The following is a 22,773-nucleotide window of genomic DNA, read 5'->3' on the forward strand; positions in this document are numbered from 1 at the left end:
TAACAGATGTTATTCTCAACACAAAAGAAAAAATTGGAGGCCGAAACATTTTAACTGCAAAACAATTCGCTGAAAAAATTGAGCTGAAATAATTTGAGCTGAAAAATTGGGAACAGAAAAGATTCTAATTGAGCAAAAATAATTTCGAATTTGAATGGTCCAATTGAGAAAAATGTTTTAGAACCAAACTAATTTGAACCAAATTATCCCAATTTGACCCCAAAAAATTGAACAAACAAAATGTAGCCCAAAAAAATGTGCCAACAAAAAATATAGACAAAAAATGCGCCCAAAAAAATTTGACAAAAAAATTTGCCCCAAAAAATGAGACAAAAATCTTTTGGACAAAAACAATTCTAGCTGAAAGAAATCACACACCAAATTTTTGTTATTCCAGATGTTGCAATCTGTATTTTTTGTTTTTGTTTGTGTCTGTAAGTTTCCAGTAATATGCGTATATGTGAACATTTCACAAGTGAATGTGTTTCATATGTGTCTATGCAAGCATTTCACAAATGTGGATGTGAGTTTTCAGTAGTATGAATGTGTGTTAACGTTTCATATGTCAACGTGTAGGCCTATGTGTTTCATATGTGTTTGTGTAAAGACAGTCTGAATTATTTCCTAAACGGCCCCTCATATGAAAGTGCGCTGCTCTGTTGGCTCCACTGTTTTCCCCCTTGTGCTGCCTTCGGGTCATCGTGACCCACCTTTTGCACCACGACGGTGGGGGGGATTCACACTGGGAATTCACACTGGCTGTAGCCCCACAAAAACACACTACACACACCTCAGGAATTAATATTTTCGTTCTGAATCACAGTATCATTAGTTACCATGCAGAGGAGCTATTAATGACATCTAGTGGTTGTTTACACACACACACACACACACGCACACACACAGTTGATGGGATTGCTGGTGAAATTAGACATAAAATATTTATACATAATAGATATTCTGCTATGGGTCCTTTTGTATCGTTCTCTTGGACACGTTTACAGTTAAAATATTTATCGCTGCTTAAATAAACGGGACAGTATGTGGGCTTGACGATACAACGTCTGGGGATTCTGCAAGATAACACAAGAGTTGACCCATCATTCTACTTTATGCTGTAGTTCAGATTGTAGTTGAAGTCCCACATCAAGGCCTACTTACGATAAACCTACTTGTGATTTCAATGTGAACATCGACGTCTGAACATCTTATTTTTGATTGTCATACAGTATACTACTTAGATCTCCATAAACTCAACAAACCAATCAGAGAATCCGGTCTTTCAGTAAAGCTTTTTACAACCAGCATGCGGGGTGATAAAAAGTGGGTTGGCACGAGAATGCGGTCAGACACAATGGTTCCTCTCTCGTAATGCTTACCACTCATAAGAGGAGACACAGATGGGGTGCCAGAATGAGACGTAGGCGTCGCCATCGTTCTCCATCACAACCATTACAGCACAGCTGCCTCCAAAGTAAAAAAAAAAAAAACATTTGCAGAAAAAAATCAACAAGAAAGAATTTGCACTATGGCAAGGCTGATAACTTTCTGAATGTTTCTCAAATCAATTGAAACCCTTGAATTCGTGAATGCTATTACCCTCAGAGTTGCATGGAATTCCATAAAACTATTTGTGCTAACAAAGTGTCTAGATGTCAAGAGACCAGTTAGGAGTTATTGCATCTCAAGTTAGTGCATCCGTCTCAGGAGAATAACCCAAACCTTCCAAACAGTCCGTAATTGTAGGTTTCTCACTCTGAGAGCCAGTCCGACTTTTATTGACCTACACACAAAAAAGATTTATCTGCACAGGATTTCTCCCTTCATTAGTTCATCCAGGACTCGGTGTGGCAGGGAGAAAGTAAATTCAAGATACTCCGACGTAATGGACCCCAAAGCCATGGAGCTGCAGTGTGCAATAAAAGACAAGCTGAGACATTAGTCTCATGTTGAAACTAGTCTGGCTAATGAAGTAAAGCTATTGAGAGAGAAAACACCCCCCCCCCCCCACACACACACACACACACACACACAACACACACACACACACATAACAAAGAGCTTTTCACATTTTCCACTCGCTTTTCACATTTGGAGTCTAATTGTGTAGGACTTCAAGGCTAGTCATTCCATTCAATTAAGAAGAGAGGACGAGAGAAACATAGTTGTGTGAGTGCATGTGCAAGTGTAATCTCATGTAATCTCTAATTCCTAAAATGAGCTGTCTCTAATGTGTCAGAAACCAAAAGTTGCATCTATTTAATGATAATGAAAGAAAAGCCTCACCGTACTCTTGAATCTCTAAATGATTGCAATCACACACAATCAACCATCTCTGAATCTTTTCTTTATTTCAGTGTTGACAGAAACTGCAGTGTTTCACTGCTCCCAGACTGGAAGCAAATCAAACACGTTTTTTCTCTCTCAGTGAAACTGGGTTAGACATGAATGTCGCTGCATTCTCCTGCATGATTAACAGCAATCTTGCAACCATTCGCACTTTTCTTTGTGCCTACCAAAATTAAACAAGATATAGGAATTTACATTCATGCCTCTGAATGGTTGAGGAGTAGAGTCTAATGACTTTTACAGCTTAGCACATAAGAAATACACGCACGCGCGCGCGAGTAGAGGGTAATACCTTCAGGGGTTGCTATTAAGATGGCTAATCCGTGGGCCTCGAGAGGCAGGATAAAATATTCCTGGAGGCAGCTTTTCACAACAAGCTCCTAGGATCAAGTGTGTGAATAAATTAGCGGGATAATTAAAGGAAATGTCAAATGGCTTCTGTATGCCACATTATTAACGAGGACCTGGCCGCGTGAGGAGATCCTGGGTTGGAGGGAGGAGAGATGATCAATGTGTACTTAATGGGGATCTGCCGGGCTGCAGGACCACAGCACTGACGGTAATACCGAGTTTGTTTCATGGATTTTGGCTCAGGTGTGTATGAGAGTTTGTACAGTGTAACCTAGACCATATAAAACACTGCCTCGTGGCTCATGATATTTCTCAATGATTCACATGGTTTTCATGGTGTTCCTCTTTATGAGCCGTTGGCCATCCCTTATTCACGTAGAACAGACACGTGGGATGTGGTGATGACCTGTAGAACGCAGAGCACTGTCAGCACACTAAGTCTTGACGATGGGAAGTTGACCTTAGAATACAGGTTATAACCTGCACAATTTCACGGTTTCAGTGGCAGTTCCACCACCATTTTTGACAACCGGATCATTTTTACGCAGTGACCAAGGCCTTCTCAGTGCACGACCGTTATTTTCCCCTCGCGACTCTCGTGTCTGGCGAAGGGTGGCGCAATTCTCCAGCAGGTGCATCAGTCTCTTCACATCTTTTCTCTGTGCCTCCATCGTCTTCGATGCGCATAGCATACGTAAATCTCCGCACACAATGCTCTGTTTTTCAAATACAATTCCTCCAATTGTAGCGACTTGAGACACGAAGAAGACAAGCATTGGTGGCATAATTACCCGGGATTACAGATGCAACTCTTCGGGAAACTGCGTGGGTGTTGTTTTTGGAAAGGGGAAAGGGGTAAGATGTGAGATGCCGATATTGTGCCTTCATTGCCTGCAATTACAAACGATTGGCCAGAGGTTCAGTTTCACCTGTATGAACGAGCCCGTGTCGACTGGAATCGGCATAAAGGAGCTCCATGGAGGGCCGCCTATTTGTTCCAGCTGAAAGGACTGAATTTGCTCACTGCTGGTCGGAAGAAAATTCAAGATAAGATAGGGTTTGGCGGCAGCAAGGTAAGGAGCAGTATTTATCCAGCGTGGCCATTCAGGCATTGCTAGAAGCACTAATAGGCAATAATGGTCTAATATGGCTATTAATGAAATAGGAAGCTATGGAACAACTACAGGTGTAGATTGGTAATTGACATGTGTTCTAGTTGCACGAATGTGAAGTCACAAATGAAGTGCAATTGCTCATGACTTGAATGACATGCACGTTTTCTCCAGCTCAATTAGAATAATCGGTCAGATTGATAGGCTATTGCTTTGCGGAAGGCGACATTTGTTTGATTTGAGGGACGGTAGGACACGAGCAGACAATTGTAACCTAGCCCACTACTCCCAACTGCAGATAATCGCCCCCACGCTGTATTTTATTGAGAGCCCGATTTTGACATCCTTCACACCTGTTTTTTTTCCTCCAGCGGGTGCCCATTTTTGGGATGTAGTCTTTAAGCTCCAGCATACAATATTGGTTTGACTTTAGGATCATTCTTTCCATCTATTACAATTACTCACCAATCTCATTGTTCAATTTTCATTTGAACATTTAAATTAGGCGGTGTCTCTCACACCCAGCGTGTATAATACGCATTAGGAGGGGGGGACTGGCTTTAATGTCTTGCAGTGTTTTTCTTTTGTCACTACAACCAGATAACCCTTTGTAACTTTAAGGTCGTTCTGTTTTGATTGGCAAGGTTATATCAGATATATGAAGTTAAAACAAACCATTACCTATTGCAAACGTTCTCCTCCGCGGGGACAAGGCCAGCACCGCCTAAACTGCCCACATATATAGTGAAAGCTGTTGCTGCCACTTGAGTCAGCTGAGTGCATTAGCCCCACTCGTCGTTTCATTTTTGACTGAAATGCTATGCTCCGTGGACACCGGCAGATCGCAAGTGGAGGCGGAAGTGAATAAATGGCTCTGGCACAGGATACCTGAGACATACCCCCCCCCCCCCCCCACCACCACCTCACGGCCTAATTCCCATAATCACATGTTGCAGACTCTTGGCGTTGGTGTGAATTTCCTACTACAAATGTACAATTATTCAATTTGGCTCATCTCCAGTTTCCAAGTCAATATTTGCACCCACTGGAAACTTCCAATTGGAGTTCTCGTAAGCATTTATTCAGCGCTGTAATTCAGATTTAATTCTATAACAGTCAAGTCCTTGAGACTCCTCGGTGTTGACAGTACCTGCTACCCTGACTAATTATCCTACTCCAAGACAGCGTGCAGTTATACATGCGTGTCGCATTTCACACCCGACTCCACCATCCATCCAGAATGTCGGTATTGTGCAGGACTGTGAGTCTTACAGAGAGGTTAAGGATACCGTACTCGTTCTGAGAGAGCGTGTAAATCCAATTTAGGAGACTTCGATGAGAAAAAAGGGCCTTGCAAACATGAAAGACCAGCGAAAATCCTGCCTACCTCACATGTCTTGTCGGACTGTCTTCCAGCTGACAAATAATTAGCCTCTCTAGCTATTCCCCTAAACCAGGGTAACGGCCAGGATTAACTACTTAATGAGGCTATGTCATGGTTTACGGTATTGTTATCTCTTAAAAAAAGAAAAGAAAAGTTGCAGTGTATATGTGCATGTGTGTGTATGTGCGTCTGGTCGACGTACATCCTTAAACACGTACTGTGCTGTCATACCCATTCTGCTAGGTGTTCTATTATGTCGTGTTGACGTTTCATTCAGTAGTGTCGTTACTCACACTGCACGGAGATCTCTTGTGTTGCCACACATGGTATGATGAGGCACACACTCGCCCTTGATTATGGACCTCTGTGGAATGGATTTTTCATCAGGCTGTCTAGATCCACACAGCATGTGGAGAGACATGCTGGTGTGGGTGAAACTAATTGATTGGATGGCACCCAATTCCCAGGTCCAGGTTCCTTGGGCTGGGAGAGAGATATCCATCTCGGTGAAGGATGGAGCTGGGTCAACAGTTGGTCCCCTAATAGATTGGCGTGGGCCTCGTCCCATATGCCACTTATACCCCCGCCATGTTTTGGGTCTCATCACATGCTGGCTTCAGAACACCCTGCAGGTGGCACAAGTGCAGCTTCGCCAACGCTTTTTGATCCGTTGAGATTGCAGATTGCCGAGATTGGAAACCCATGCATAAACATAACTGTTTCGTATTCCTGTTGGTGGTATCGGCCTGTTTCCATTTCCTGTTCGGTCCAACTGATTTGTAAGCATGAAAGTGTGATGTGGTCAAAGATGCAGCAGGGTCTATTTGAAGATTTTTAAATGTCTCCATGGTTGCTGAGTTCAGTCCTTTCCTCCATAATGGTTGTCTCCTGCAGGTCAAGCTCCTCACTTCCAGAGAAGAGTGTCATTTCAGAGCTTATTGGATGAAAGTCTTATTCGCCCTTGGCTGCCAAAGATGACGTTACCATGGAAACAGATTCTACTGTTATCAATCATTGACTGTGTGGCAGGTAAAACGTCTTTTATATGTGCAATAATTCTTTTGTGTGTGGACATTTACGACCCAAGTGTGATATCTAAGGAAGCAGGAAATCATGTCACAATCTGAATTGATGACAAGTCATGACTTTTATCTAGGAGCTTAGTTGCAATCCGAAACACACTTATATCAACACTGGAGTAACTCAGTGACGCTTATGTTTGCTAAGACAAACTTTTCTGTTTACAAGTGCAAAAAACGAACGCGTGTCTTTGAACAATCAGCAGATTTTCCAGCAAGTGAATTCTGTCTGTTGGCAAAAAAAAAAAAGGATTTTGTCTCTGTAGTGTTGGAAAAGTAGTCTGCTTAGAATTTCTGTACGTTTCTAAATCGTTACTTTTCTCCATATTCTTGCTTGCAATCTCTCTCTAAGAGCCAAGATCGCTTCCCTACATGTGAGTCTTTGCCTGTGTCTCTTCCAGACTGCCTGGACAGTGGCTCCTTCAACGGGCCGAGGTGGAGGATGGAGCCCGGAGACTTGTTCATCCCCGTCGACTCCCTCGAGGAGGAGGCTACCCTGACGTGCGACGCGAGAGGGGTCCCCCCTCCCCAGTACAGGTATCTCAGAAAGCAGCCGACGATTGAAACGCCTTGGGACCATTGCTGTTCATAACGTTGAGGGTTTAGGTTGGTTGAGGGGCAGTTCTATGGGCGTATGTGAAGCCCTCTGTGACATGCTTGCGTGTAAAAAGGGCTATACAAATACATTTGATTTGATTTGATGTCTGGGAAGCTACTACGCTGGGTTCAAGAACCCTCTATCATCTTTTGTACTGTACAGATTAATAACACTGATAATAACACTAATAATAAATATAACTGCAAGCAGTAATGGCGGATTCCTCCAAACATTGTGAACCATTGAATTTTTTAAATTCTTGACAAATTGTAACTGTATAGAAAAATCAATGCTGCTGACTTACCAAGGGGATACCAAATCTGACCAATTCCAAATATAGCTGCAAGCAGCAATGAGGTGGCCAAGCAGTCAAATAACCCAGAAAACATTTTAGACATCCTCAGAAGAGGGTAACAAGTACACGCAGCAAGTTTGGTGTGAATCCATCAAAAATTTGCTGAGATACAACCCAACTTCCTGTTTGCTGGCTTAACGGCACATTTTGATTGCCTGTACCGGAAAAACGGTTTCGAAAATCAGAAAACCATGTGTTAGATTTTGTGAGGCTTGGTCTGAAGATAATCTCTGCTAAATTTGGTGAAGATTTGACAACATGTGTAGGAGGAGTACAGAAAAAACGTTTTTCAATGAATTCAAAATGGCGGCCGCATAAATTCGGCTATTATCACAAATTATTATGAGTCACACACGGGATGTCCCAAGATATCATGAGACAAAGGAATCACTCAATAAAGGCAAACAAATCAATAGTTATTGGCCAAAACACACTTTTGCTTCCTGCGGCCACGCCCAGTGATCACATGACACTAAATTGTGTAGATATCCTCAGAAGAGGGTTCCGAGTCATCATACCAAGTTTGGTGTTGATATCTTGAAGATTTGCTGAGATATGACTTCACTTCCTGTTTGGCTGCTTTTCTGCTGAATTTGATTGTTGGTGGCGCTAGAGTGGTCTAATGGGAGACATGAAACTTGGTGTAGGTATAGAATGAACTGTCCTTAATGAGTGTGCCAAATTTTACAAAAAGTTGTCGAAGGGGTCTAGGGGCTGCCATTGACTCCCATGGCACTAGAATAAAAAAAAAGAAGAATAAAACTAACAATAACAATAGGTTTCCTCCTTACCTTACTTACCTAATAAATTGAGGGACGTCTTTAAAAACACCCAAGGACATCTTACAGAAAATGAGCCTATATAGGTTATAAGCAGTGGAAGGTACAAAAATAAGTGTAAACTCAGGGGACAGATCAAACAAATGAACTGGGAAAGATGGGAAGGCTGGAAGTTATAGGAAGTACGTAATGAATGTGCAACTGGCTTCCATATCCAGGACAGAAAAAGCTTCAAAACGTTTCAAACTGCTTTTTAAAAACGTGTTATATGGATGTAGGTTATCAGAATAAGCTTGAAGAAAAATACTTTTGAGTTATATTGACTTTTAGCTTCTGGCACAGACTGACCCAGAGAATATTGGGCTATTTACTCCATCTAAAAGAGACAACTGGAGGACCATGCTAATCAGTTACTTTTTACAGCCATTATGGTCAGCTTAGGATAAAACATTCTGCTTGATGAATAAAAATGTAGGGTTATGTTGTTCTCTGTATCATGATGTCAGGATGTTTACAACTCAGTAACAGTAGCCGCAAATGTAAAGCTCTGATTGACGATACTCTTTTCTTCTGTAGATACAGTATGTTGGGTTGGATCCCGGTCTGCATGTAATTGCTACGAATACAAACTGTACTGTTGATTGTTGATGTAGGACGGAATGCGTTTGAGATTTTGGAACTAACCCATCGGTTCCATTTTGAAGCCCATCCAGGTTCTGTCATACACTGCTTAAGCATTTGGAAGCTGTTCAGATATAATTGGATGCGGTTCTGCATCACTGACTTGTAAAAGGACCATTTCTACCTCACAACCAACCTCTGCAGCAGAATAAACGCTATAAGACTTGTAGCTCACTTGGGCATTGATTATAAGTACCTGAGGCATGTACTTGAAGTTTACTACTGCTACACGTCTCAGATAGCGTTGATGAGAGAGTGGCTTGCAGTCTGAAGAGCACGCCTTCATTACTGTTTGTGCTTGGTATCCCCCACAGCTGAGGTGAGGTGTTTCCGCGCGCTGATTAAAGGCGAGGCGAGCGTGTTTAGCATCGGGTCTTTTTAGGCTGGCTGTGCACCACTCTGCATGCCCTCAGCCCTGCTTCAGTTCTTCTCTTGAAGTGTAAATAGGCTACGGCACTTCCTACCTTCTATGCTTTCACTCTTGACCCTGCCACTCTCACTCACTCACTCTCTCTCTCTCTCTCTCTCTCTCTCTCTCTCTCTCTCTCTCCTTTCTTTCTTTCTTTCTTTCTTTCTCTCTCTCTCTCTCTCTCTCTCTCTCTCTCTCTCTCTCTCTCTCTCTCTCTCTCTCTCTCTCTCTCTCTCTCTCCTCTCACTCACTCTCTCTCTCTCTCTCTCTCTCTCTCTCTCTCTCTTTCTTTCTTTCTTTCTTTCTTTCTCTTTCTCTCTCTCTCTCTCTCTCTCTCTCTCTCTCTCTCTCTCTCTCTCTCTCTCTCACCTTAACCCTAACCTACAGTATGACATTTTATAAGATTCTTGTTGGAGCAGCATATTGGCTTTACCTTCTGTAGATTTCCTGGTGCTAGAATACTGTACTTGAGTTTGCTTTTGAAAAGAAAAAAATGTTCATCAAGAGGTCCATGTCCTCGTTTCATGTGAGTTTTCCAAGATTTCAAAGGTTTGTAGCCTGTTGCTTATTCAGTACATTGTTCAGTCAGAGCGAGAGATGGAAAATGTACTGGCCATAACCTTGAACCTGTCCAATGCTCCTCTATTTTAGTAGCTCCTACACAAGGAACTGTCAATGGGATAAAAAAAAAAAAATCTGTTTAAATTTCAAGAGCTGTGTACAGGGTTTTTCTTTTCTGCCCCTGGATCCCAATAGACCAGAACATGGCGAGTTTACTTGTCTTCAAATGGTCCATCGAGGTTGTGTGTGAAAACATTATTAAGTATTCAATTCAGTGACTCGTTTCTACCTGTGTGTTTCATTCCTGTAATAATATTGTAACAGTAATAATATTCAGTTGTTATCATATGATTAGTACCAGTGTACATTGCAACCACTCTTCCTTGTCAGGGTGAAATGACATGTTCTGTACGGAGGTGGAAATAAGTTACACTATACCAGGAATAAGATTGTCTTGTTTCAGACTGGGATCTGTATACTTGAAATTGATTCTCTCGAGTTCCCTGTCCTGCCATTGAGGCAGTGCTGCTCTCACTTGAGCCTGTTCACGGCCCAATATTTGTGCCATTTCATCGTCTTCCGTTCGATATTCCCGTGAAATAATTACGTTGCGGTCCAATTTCGAACAATTAGTGTTCACCTAGCTACTTCACAAATCTGTGTTTGGACCCCCTTTTGTTCTTGAGGGGGGGGACAGGAGAGTGATGCAGGGTGTCTTCCGCCAGAAACCGAGGGTGTGTTTGCCCTCACAGATGGTCGTTGAACGGGACCCTCATAAATCTGGGACTGGGTGGCCGGCGGCGGCTGTCTGGGGGCAACCTCATTATCCAGAGTCTGGATCGGTACCAGGATGCAGGGATGTATCAGTGTACAGCCTACAACACAGAGGGGTCTATACTCAGCCGAAGAGCCAGCCTGCAGTTTGCCTGTAAGTCATCCCCGATGATAGGATTGTTATCTCACTTGCGTAAAATGCTTTTTGACACTTGCAACAACCATTCCGAGCCCTCAGTTAGGGAACAGAAGTTTTCTTTGAATGTCCGCAGTAGGATGACGTTTTTGTTTCAGCAAGGTTTTTATTGAATACATTTTGACCGTCTGGATCGAAGCTTGCTGAATTTGGACAGTTTATTCAGCGGCTGAAACAGACTAAATAAGTTGTTGAAAGTAGCCAGTGAGGTCCCAAGGTTGAACAAGACACAGCTGTCTCTCCGAGAGGCAAGTGTTCAGGAAGGCCTAGACCATCACTGCCTCCTCATAGGACCGTTTAAACTGCTGCCCCCTGGAACCTGTTTCAGATCCCAACAGCTTAAAAATCACAGAGCTGGGAACTCATTTATCCCTGAAGCAATTAGGATGCTGAACTGCAATAAAAGAGCTAGCCCTTGATCACATGTTGCTTCACAACATGGCAGCTTATTGACAAACTGACACCAGTGACCTTTGTTCTTATTAATTGACTTTCTTCTTGTATAGTGAATACTGGAATGGTTTTTAATTTATGTCTTCATTTATGGGTTATGCAGTATCTTTAAACCCTGTCCACAAATCTGTTTAAGGAGACTTAATTGATTGAAATTGGATTAGAATTTAATTAAACTGGCCGTTGTTTTGAGGGCCTATACTAAAGGTTTCCCACTCAATCGAAAGTCAATGGATTCTGTACTCTGACTTGTGTTTTTCAAGACTTGGATCATTTTAAACCCCACACGAGAAGTGCCGTGTCGGTTCGAGAAGGACAAGGAGTTGTGCTACTGTGTGGAACTCCCACATCCTCTGGAGGTGAAAGGACATTTTATCACCATCCACACACTGTGAATCATTTGCGTGGTTCTATTTTCCAAGTGCCAACCTCGTTAGTATGTGGAAAATATAGATGTCACGTCTTTCGACAGTTAAATAAATGTCCTTGAATGATGGCGCTGTCCAAATTATACTGTTTAAACATTGGCCTTTGACTCCCCTCTTCTCCGTTTTAGACCTTAGCTATGCCTGGGTCTTTAACGAGTACCCGTACTTCGTTCAACAAGACAGCCGACGTTTCGTGTCCCAGGAGACCGGGAACCTGTACATCGCGAAGGTGGAGACGTCGGACGTTGGCAACTACACTTGCGTGGTAATGAACAGCGTGACCAAGGGGAAGGTTCACAGCTCGCCCACCTCGCTGGTCCTCAGGACCGACGGTGAGTCACGCCAACTTCCTGTTTCAAGTCTTTAAACAGGCATCCTCCTTCCCCCACGAGCCTGGAAAAGTACACGATTTTATGTGACAGGAATGGTTGAAGTTGCTTGACTTCCCCCCGCCACCCTCTCCAGCCATGTTTGGAGATTCTCTCAAGGAGATAGGGAAGGCACTTAAACGGAACTATTGTTCAGGCCTACTCGTCCTAACAGCTAAAATATCTCTTACTTCTTCGAGAACCTTTCTGTATTTGCTCTTTATATTAGTCCTCTGTAATCTGGGAGGGCTGTTTTATTGGAACTTTTTTATATTTTCTCAGAAAGAAAAACATTGCCTTGGGGATGAATTAAACATTAGCCACAGAACTACAAGTCAGACAGACCCTCCAAAAAGTATAGTATATGGTTATCCACCCTGAAGAGCTTAAAATGATTTGTTCTTGTTCTATCATTCCACTCTTGCGACTGCATGTGTTAGTTGTGTAGTGACTCGACTTGGCTTTACCCTTGAGAGAATGGTTATGCATGTGATCTTTTTTTTCTGTTTGTTTTACTATGCTATTGTTTGTCCCATAACGCAAAGTCTTATGGCTTGTAAGTCATGAATAATGAAAATGTGAACAAGTACTTGTGCTTGCACTTCATAGGAGTGATGGGTGAATACGAACCCAAAATAGAAGTTCATTTCCCTGACAACGTACCGGCGGCGAAGGGATCAGTGGTTACGCTGGAGTGTTTTGCTCTTGGGAAGTAAGCTGGATTTCTTGGATTCAATCTTGCCTGTCTTTCAATCAGTCAAATAACTACAGGATTTTTACAGAGCAGCAGGCGAGCAGCAATTATGTTTGTTAGACTGTGGCAATGCATCGTTATTTTCTGAACGGTTTTTAAATGGGGCGTCTTGAAGTCTTCCGCATGCTTTCAAAAATAAAAACGTGTGATCTTCCGGTTCATTGGGTGAAAATGGGAATTTATATTGAACAAAGCTGTGATAACATGGTCTACTTTACACATTGTATTTTGGCTCTGAATAGAGAATGCTAATAACAACGTGAGCTTGGCTTTTAGACTGCTCTTAAATCTTGAGGCGTCTGTTTTCCCCACATCCACCTAGCTGCGTTCCTCTCTGTCTTCCAGTCCGGTCCCTGAGATTACCTGGAAGAGAGCCAACGGTATCCCATTCCCCAGCAAGGTGAAGATGAAGTACTCCAACGCGGTCTTGGAGATACCCAGCTTCCAGCAAGATGACACTGGTGGCTACGAGTGCGTAGCGGAAAACAAGATGGGAAAGAACCTCGCTACAGGTCGCCTCGCCTTCCACGGTACTGCCGGACAGCTGAAAAGCCTCACACACACCTCACAAACTCAGACATTTAAGCGCAGGTAGGCTAGATGAGATACGTGAATGTTAAAGTTTATGGGGCATTACTGTAACCAAAACCTTATCATATCTATTGTATAATACAGGCAATTAGGCTTGATGCGATTACATTGCTTTAGCACTGCTTGTTAGGCCTAGAATAGCTATTTTAACTGCAAAATCCGGTTCGTAGGGTTTGAAGATCATTAAACACATTTATTGGTGTGACCCAGTGTTGCTATGCATGACGCATTGTAGCCTTGAAAACTTTGCAGTTGATGAACAGATTTATATTCTGTCTTCAAACACTGCTGGCTCTTGGTGCTCCATGAGCGAAGCTTTGCCGTTCACAGACTGCAACGATTCAGAAGTTGCTTGTAATTTAACTGCAATTATTGCATATTTGATGCCTGGCTCACCACTGATTCCTGTTTTTGGCTGTTCCACACTCTTGTGGTTGAGGTAAACAACGCCTCTGTAATTGGAATTGACATCATGGTGCTGAGAAGTGCACCATGCATGTTAACAAGTGTTAAACGACTCCCCGAGAAAAGCTTCTGGTTTCGGTGCTAGGTGTGTGAGGGGAGGGAATCTGGGGGTCGACGTGTGGTAGGCTGTGAAAACCACCAAGATGAGGATAGTTACAAATCAGCAAAGTGACAGTTTCCTGCCTCTGGTACCACGGTGCTCCTGTTGTGCCTCAGGGGAAGATTGCCTTGAGGGAGAAGTTCAAGAGAAATCCGCACAAAAGATCCATCATAATCCTCCACAGCACCAGGAACCTGGTGAACCTAGAAATGTCCTTTTAAGAAATGAAGCTTTATCAGCTTTATCCGTCATATAAAAGGAGGTCTTGAATGGATGCCTGGTTCGTTCCCTGCCTGTTACTATCACAGATCAACCACACTGTATAGTGAAGGTGAAGGACAGAAGACCTCTCCTTTGAGACCTGATAATAACACACCCGGTGTGCTGTCGCTTCTATAGCCGTGATGTCTTGCGTGTGTCTTCAGCCAAGCCCCAGTGGATCCAGACCATGAAGGACACGGCTATGGCCATTGAGGAGAGGCTCTACTGGGAGTGCAGAGCCAACGCCAAGCCCAAACCATCCTACAGCTGGCTGAAGAACAACAAGATTCTGGTCTCTGGGGTAAGTAAGGACACCCCCCTCGATGCAGAACTGTGGGCCGACTGTATGATAACATATACTAACATAATAATATAAATGAATAACATATACAAATGTATACAATTTATATATTTTTGGCCTTCTGGTGGCTTTATTGGACAGAGACAGTTAAAGGTAGACAGGAAATGTATGGGAGAGAGAGAGAGAGAGAGAGAGAGAGAGAGAGAGAGAGAGAGATTGAGAGAGAGAGAGATTGAGAGAGAGAGAGAGAGAGAGAGAGATTGAGAGAGAGGGAGAGAGAGGGAGAGAGAGAGATTGAGAGAGAGAGATTGAGAGAGATAGAGAGAGAGAGAGAGAGAGAGAGAGAGAGAGAGAGAGGGGGGGGGAAGACATGCATAAATGGCCGTAGCCTAAATCGAATCCAGCGCGTGGGCCGCAACTCGTGGGGTTAGGGTTAGGGTTTAGTAACTCACCTACCCAATGAGTTACCATGGTGCCCTGGGCTGACAATGTTATTGCCTTTTCAAAAGAACCAATTGAACAGTTGTAGCTCCATAAAGGCCTTTTATACATTCCTACTGTATATAGATTATGGAGATAGAAATCACCTGTGTGAGATCTAACCTTCTGGAAACGCTGAGGATTTTACCTGTGGGAGCTGCTAACCTTATGTTTTTGCCTGTATTTGAGAACACCATTGTTACGAGTTGTGAAACTGAGTTGTGTTTGTGCATGTGTGTGTGTGCGTTAGTGTGTGCGTGTGTGTGTGCATCCGTCATCTAAGTGTACATGGTATGCTTGTGTCTGTGTGTGTTTGTCTCTTGGGTAGATTCTGCTGATTGGAGTGTATCAGTGAGTTCCTGTAGAGATTGCTCCATTTGATCCAAGTATAGCTAGTATTCGTCTTTCATTATTCATGCCCCATGTTGAACCATCTCTGCTTTGAGGGTAACCTACTGTGAGAAATACATGACGGCACAGTAAAAGCTGGTAAAATACACCAGCTGTTCCCTCAGAATGCACTTTTTTTTTCACTGTTTCAACATGAACTGTTGAAACCACACCGCCTGGTACTAATTCCATCAGTATTTTCTTGTGTTTTTTTGTTTCTGTTAACTGTTAGATTTTTATTCCAACTGCCTGTTGTCAGGGTTGTTGTTTTCCCCAATGTTTTCTTTTTAAATATCGGTATAGAAGGTTCTAGATTTTGTAGCTAGCTTGTTGTGTGTGTTTGTCTCTGCAGGACAGGATCCATGTTGACGATGGCATCCTGTCGGTGTCTGTCCTGACCCTGGCTGATGCTGGGATGTACCAGTGCATGGCAGAGAACAAATATGGTGTCATATATTTCAGCGCTGAGCTCATGGTTTTGGGTAAGATATCTTTTAATCTATCCCATCAATCTCTGTGTCAGTGGTTACAAAGAATATTAAAGGTCAGATCAGAGGCATTTTAAAGGTTGTAAGGATTAGTGAGTAAGAGGGTCCAAAAGAGTGGTATGGTGGTGGCGGTGGAGAGCACACACGTTCAACTGTCTCTACACTTTGCGTGATAATACTTTGAAGTGGTTGTTTGGACAAGATGGCTGATGAATAATAATTTGATCTTAACCTGATTGCCCTTACTCTCTTTTGAAGTCAAATCCAATGTTGACAATGATCATTATGTTGATTGTGTTGTCCAATTTACAAAAGGTGACACTTTGTTCATTCTCTTCCATAAATAGATGTACTGTATTCCCCTCTTATCAAATAATGGCCTTGCATGCCTGTCAATTAATAAATTGGTCTTAAAAGTCTTCATTTTGTTTAACAATTGTATCCCATAACTGGTTTAAAATCCTGAGAGAATACCAGCAACCTCAAAACAGCCTGTTGACAACAATTTCAATACTTGATTCTACAGATTCTAGAACTCCGCGTGTCAATGCACAACGCTCTAAACACACTCTAAACGCACCCCCCCCACTCACCATCCTTCCCCTCCACCACCCCCCTTTCACCATCTACTCCTTTTACCTCCCTCCACTGCCCCCCCACCATCTACCCCCCCCCTCCTCTGCCCCCCCACCATCTATCCCCCTCCCTCCACTGCCCCCTCCCCACCATCTATCCCCCTCCCTCCACTTCCCCCCCTACCATCTATCCCCCCCCTCTACTGCCCCCCCCCACCATCTACCCCCCCCTCTACTGCCCCCCCCCTCACCATCTACCCCCTCCCCTCTACTGCCCCCCCACCATCTACCCCCCCCTCTACTGCCCCCCCCTCGCCATCTACCCCCTCCCCTCTACTGCCCCCCCCCACCATCTACCCCCCCCCTCTACTGCCCCCCCCCTCACCATCTACCCCCTCCCCTCTACTGCCCCCCCCACCATCTACCCCCCCCTCTACTGCCCCCCCCTCACCATCTACCCCCCCTCCCCTCAACTGTCCACCCTGTTTACTGCCCCATCCACCCAGCCTCTCCTCCAGACTTCACAGGGAGTCTCCTCAGAGCCCTGCTGAAGGCCAAGGCAGGCAGCACCGTGAGTCTGGAGTGTAAGCCCCAGGCCTACCCCAGCGCCAGCATAGTGTGGAAGAAGGGAAACCTGCCCATCCACACCAGTGACAGGTAGAGCTCAGACACACCAGATACAAAACACAGTTAGATTCTTTGAGCTGTTCCCATTTTGCTCTAAAGGTTAAACACTCAATCTGCTCATCTCTATTGTAACAGCTCTATTGTCCCTCAAGACTGAGATCTTGAAAGATTGAGCCTGCTTTTAGACTCTTTTATGCACTTTTATACTCCACTGATGTTGAGATCTTAATCTTTTTTCTTTATAGTGCTGAGGTCGATGTGACATTCACAACCAAAAAACCCACACTCTCTAATCGGATTAATTGCACGACAGAATTCCTTAGGTTCAGTGAGCAGGGGGGGGAGTGTGACCTGTCCTGTGTTCTTCTCACCTTGTCACAGGGTCACTCTGTCTCCAGACGGAACCCTCAGACTCTCCAACGTCACCAAGTCGGACGCAGGGAGCTACACGTGCTTCGCCAGGAACCGATTTGGAACCTCCAGCACTACCGGCAGACTCCTGGTGACTGGTAAACGACTCGTATCTTGCTTTTACCCATTTCCCCATCTTTATTTCTCCCTGTTTTCCTTCCCATCTTCCTGTCGTACTCTCCTTCCCTGGAACACAAAGGGTTCCCTCCAGGGTCAGCATGTTCCTGTTGAGTCAACAGATTTAAGGACACAACACAAAAGTAGTCCCCAGATTTTTTGATGTTGTTGTCAGAAACTCTCATTTTAACAAGCTGTCTTCCCTTGAGTTAGGGAGGTGTTTGTCAAGTTAAGCCTGAAGCCTTGTTTGTCTTGCTGAAGCAACCATTATGCTGTGCCTTATGAAATTCCCCTTAGTTTAAATAATAAAGATGTATGTGATTTGATATTATTGTGTTACGATGCAACAGCATTGTCGCAGTTTCTGCGTTGAGAGATGAGTAGCTGTGAAATGGAAAGCTTCCAGGTTTTGTATTGAGCTATTTCAAAGTGTTAATTTAACAACAGGGGTTTTCATTTTTTTTAGTCATTTAGCAGACGCTCTTATCCAGAGCGACTTACAGTAAGTACAGGGACATTCCCCCCGAGGCAAGTAGGGTGAAGTGCCTTGCCCAAGGACACAACGTCATTTGGCATGATGGGGAATCGATCCAGCAACCTTCTGATTACTAGCCCGACTCCCTCACCGCTCAGCCACCTGACTCATTGTACTTGTTGAGTGGTTACATGTTCAGTTTTCAGGTAAAGGTCCACTCTCAAGAGGTATATCAACACTCCTGGTGCTAAATTAACACTTGCTGTGAAAGTTGCTGTTAATAAAAGGGTGGATGTTATTGTTCAGGGCTGTGATGGCCATCTCTGAATTTCTTAAGACTTTGAAGTGTTTTTTTCTCAGGATTAATGCAGTTAGTGTCCATGGTAGCTTGACCTTTGCATTGATTATCACTGGCTTAAGGCCTCAAAGGACACTATTTGCATGTCACTTCTCTCCTGCTTTGATGTCCACGTAAGGTAAACGTGCAGCCTTTTCCCCCATCTCGCCCACCCCCTCTCTTCTTGCCTTGTGATTTATCTAATTTATTTGATACGATTAATTATCTCAACTTTTGAAGCGCAGCAGGCTCAACCAAGCTGTGGCTGTATCAGTTTTGAATGAGTGCCCTCCTTTTTTGATCAGCGTGTACAAACATAACCCATCGCAATGTGAATTGCTACCTTGCCACCTCCTAAGAATCAATCACCTCCTTGCTTTTTATCTGATTGTGTATTGTAATTGGTCTCCGGATTAGAGGGGCTTACAGGACCTGTTGAGGCTGAGAACATCAGTCCTTACCGGGACAGACCGTCACTGCTGTGCTCCTCAGCACTTACGCTGAAGAATAATCACATAACAGCGTGTATCGATTTTATATTAAACTGACCTCCGTTTTTACAAGGTCCACTTACGAACGAGCAAACAATGTGCGATTGAACGGGAAGTAATTTAGTAAAAGATACAAAGAAGTGAGCAGTATAAATTGTATTTTTAAAATATATAAAATAGTAGTTAACTAAGTAAACACTTCTGTTTGGCTGCATATTTCTGTCACTCATGACAGGGGCGTAGCCAGAATAATCTTTTGGGGTAGGCCTACAAAATATGGACAGGTATCTTTTCAGTTTTTTTACGTATTTACTTTGCGATGTTCACCCAGTGCAGAATGCTTTGGAGATATTTTCGTTTTTGGGTAGGCCTCAGATCAAGTTGTGTAGGCCTGTGCCTACCCAGGCCTACCTGTGGCTACCCAGGCCTACCTGTGGCTACCCAGGCCTACCTGTGCCTACCCAGGCCTACCTGTGGCTATGGCCTCTGGCTCACAATAACCACAGTGTTTTATTGGAACTTGTCACAGCAATAGGGCACAGTTGTGGATGTTGGACTACGTCATTTACAGATATCTCGTGTTCAGTCTCTCAGAATATCTCAACATGTACCTTTGGAGGCTGTCATGTGGAATGAAGTCTGTACTGTACAACCAAGAAGACAGCATTCCATAGAACCAATAGAACCATGCCCGCATTCCAGTGTAAGGAATGTTCCACAGGCCAGGGTTGTGGTTAATGAGCTTGTGAGTTTAGTACCTTGTGACAATGGGGCGCAATGAACTTGGATGAGGATAAGAAAAGACTGTAGGATAGAGATGATATTTACTGTAGCATGAAGAGATATGAGAAGACTTGACACTCTTCGGAGAAGGCTTTAGGGTGATTGTTTGTATGCTTTGAGTGTTTTCGCTAGTGAAACCATCAAACATTCAACAGTGATTGTATCCATCCATTTTTGATTACGGCACTCATTCACTCAACCCAGAGAACCACCCAACAGTGTCAACTCCCCTCTTAATAATGTAAAAATGATAATGTATTCATTTAGAAGATTTGTATCCATCTTGTATCCAAATGACATAGGGGGAATCAAATGATATACCACTGGGCTGTAACCATCTCTACCACTGAGCTGTAACCATCTCTACCACTGAGCTGTAACCATCTCTACCACTGAGCTGTAACCATCTCTACCACTGAGCTGTAACCATCTCTACCACTGGGCTGTAACCATCTCTACCACTGGGCTGTAACCATCTCTACCACTGGGCTGTAACCATCTCTACCACTGGGCTGTAACCATCTCTACCACTGAGTTGTAACCATCTCTACCACTGGGCTGTAACCATCTCTACCACTGGGCTGTAACCATCTCTACCACTGGGCTATAACCATCTCTACCACTGGGCTGTAACCATCTCTACCACTGAGCTGTAACCATCTCTACCACTGGGCTGTAACCATCTCTACCACTGAGCTGTAACCATCTCTACCACTGAGCTGTAACCATCTCTACCACTGGGCTGTAACCATCTCTACCACTGGGCTGTAACCATCTCTACCACTGAGCTGTAACCATCTCAATCTGAGCCATAACCATCCTAACCCATCTCTACCACTGGGCTGTAACCATCTCTACCACTGGGCTGTAACCATCTCTACCACTGAGCTGTAACCATCTCAATCTGAGCCATAACCATCCTAACCCATCTCTACCACTGGGCTGTAACCATCTCTACCACTGAGCTGTAACCATCTCTAACACTGGGCTGTAACCATCTCTACCACTGAGCTGTAACCATCTCAATCTGAGCCATAACCATCCTAACCCATCTCTACCACTGGGCTGTAACCATCTCTACCACTGAGCTGTAACCATCTCAATCTGAGCCATAACCATCCTAACCCATCTCTACCACTGGGCTGTAACCATCTCTACCACTGAGCTGTAACCATCTCAATCTGAGCCATAACCATCCTAACCCATCTCTACCACTGGGCTGTAACCATCTCTACCACTGAGCTGTAACCATCTCAATCTGAGCCATAACCATCCTAACCCATCTCTACCACTGAGCTGTAACCATCTCTACCCCTGAGCTGTAACCATCTCAATCTGAGCCATAACCATCCTAACCCATCTCTACCACTGAGCTGTAACCATCTCTACCAGTGGGCTGTAACCATCTCTACCACTGGGCTGTAACCATCTCTACCACTGGGCTGTACTCACCAGTAATGTGAGTGTGAAACTCCATGGTTAAGGACCAAGTGGAGTTTGTGTATTGGGATTTTATGTTTGGTATATTTTAACTTAACCTTAAATTTTTTAAGGTTGTATAGCCTTTTTCACTCCGGCAGGGGGACTGCCAACGGAATCTAGCCTTTTGGCTATAATTGGGTGCATTTACATGTTAATGTTCATAAATATACACTGTCCCTCTTGATCAAATAAATTGAATTGAAAGTACACTCCACTGTTGTGTCCAGACCCCACCCGGATCACCCAGGGTCCCGTGGATATGGAGATCATGGTGGGAGAGAGCCTGGTGCTTCCCTGCCAAGTCGCCAGCGACCCCGTCCTCGACGTCACCTTCTCCTGGGCCTTCAACGGGCAGCTGATCGTCAAGGGAGACCGCCACTTTGAGCTGGTGGGAGGGGTGAGTGACTCTTGGTCTGTCTGGGAGGAGGAGCAGGATGGGGTTAGTGACTCTCGGTCTGTCTGGGAGGAGGAGCAGGATGGGGTTAGTGACTCTCGGTCTGTCTGGGAGAAGGAGCAGGATGGGGTGAGTGACTCTCGGTCTGTCTGGGAGGAGGAGCAGGATGGGGTTAGTGACTCTCGGTCTGTCTGGGAGGAGGAGCAGGATGGGGTTAGTGACTCTCGGTCTGTCTGGGAGGAGGAGCAGGATGGGGTTAGTGACTCTCGGTCTGTCTGGGAGGAGGAGCAGGATGGGGTTAGTGACTCTCGGTCTGTCTGGGAGGAGGAGCAGGATGGGGTTAGTGACTCTCGGTCTGTCTGGGGGGAGGAGCAGGATGGGGTTAGTGACTCTCGGTCTGTCTGGGAGCAGACACCTCCCCCCCCGTGGGGAGGAACAGCTGCCGTGTGTCTCCATCCTACTCTCACCCTGAGCGTCTCTCTTCCTCTTTGACTGGAAAAGATATTTGCTCATGTTCATTACTAGACGAGCTGGAAGCCTGCTAAGTTAGTCTGTTCCCAACCCTTTGAGTAATCCTTGTAAAATCAGACATGACCAGTGTCACTCATTCATTTCATGAGGTGAGGCTGGCAGGTGTTGGTTTTTCATCGATAAGTCTTGTTTCCTGCTCTCCGCTTGCTTGTGCAGTCTTTTCAAATGATGGTTTAACTGGATGTTCAGTAATAGGTTAGATGGATGAAACACGTTCAATCCACATCATTTCGTTTCAAGGGAAAGTGAACAGATGTTTCAATAAAGGCCAAATCACTCAATCAGTCAGGTAGTCTCCACCTTGTGTATGTTTCCTCCATAGTGAATCCATTAGTGCTCCTTTCAGACGCTGCATCTCAAACTGCCATTTGTATAGCTTCTGTAATCATTACTGTCCATCGTCCTTGAACAGGGGATTCACGTTTTAGAGGGAAAAAATATCATGTCTTCAACAAAATGACCACCCCCCCTCCAAAAAGAATTTGAGACTTGATTGAGAACACCCACAAACCCTGTCCCTCTCCAAGATTAGACATTCTGCTTGTGTTTGTGCGACTGACGATTTCCTTATCTGAAATGAGATTCCCTCCTCACAAATGCTGTAATGTCCCCAGTCCAAAGAGATTATCAACTTAACTTCACAGCTTCAAGGAATTAATTTCCATAATTAAACCAAATCGGCCTGACTGCTTTCCCTTGCCAATTGCCAACAGAGAGATTTCACCACTAATTTACCATTTGCTGCAAGCAGTCGTCTTCAGAGATGAAAATCTACTGGGCCCATTTTCACTTTCTCCTTCTCAACATGGAGAAAAGCGGCTACAGAGACTTATGAAGTGAATG

The 22,773-nt window shown here is 44.2% G+C and overlaps 1 protein-coding gene across 1 annotated transcript in view; it reads left to right on the forward strand.

The window, feature by feature from the left end:
- The first annotated feature begins 6,148 nt into the window (after nt 1-6,148).
- Nucleotides 6,149-22,773, forward strand: part of cntn3a.2 (contactin 3a, tandem duplicate 2) — a 28,802-nt gene continuing 12,177 nt past the window's right edge. The window contains exons 1-12 of the mRNA XM_084680638.1: nt 6,149-6,225; nt 6,677-6,812; nt 10,411-10,586; nt 11,345-11,440; nt 11,638-11,841; nt 12,487-12,589; nt 12,977-13,161; nt 14,213-14,349; nt 15,572-15,701; nt 16,789-16,939; nt 17,291-17,418; nt 21,233-21,402. Of these exons, the coding sequence (XP_084536764.1) occupies nt 6,171-6,225; nt 6,677-6,812; nt 10,411-10,586; nt 11,345-11,440; nt 11,638-11,841; nt 12,487-12,589; nt 12,977-13,161; nt 14,213-14,349; nt 15,572-15,701; nt 16,789-16,939; nt 17,291-17,418; nt 21,233-21,402 (1,671 nt within the window). The 5' untranslated portion in view covers nt 6,149-6,170. The remainder of the gene's footprint in view (nt 6,226-6,676; nt 6,813-10,410; nt 10,587-11,344; nt 11,441-11,637; nt 11,842-12,486; nt 12,590-12,976; nt 13,162-14,212; nt 14,350-15,571; nt 15,702-16,788; nt 16,940-17,290; nt 17,419-21,232; nt 21,403-22,773) is intronic.

This window comes from Hypomesus nipponensis, chromosome 18, assembly GCF_054491055.1.
Source record: "Hypomesus nipponensis isolate SF chromosome 18, ASM5449105v1, whole genome shotgun sequence".
NCBI lineage: Eukaryota > Metazoa > Chordata > Actinopteri > Osmeriformes > Osmeridae > Hypomesus > Hypomesus nipponensis.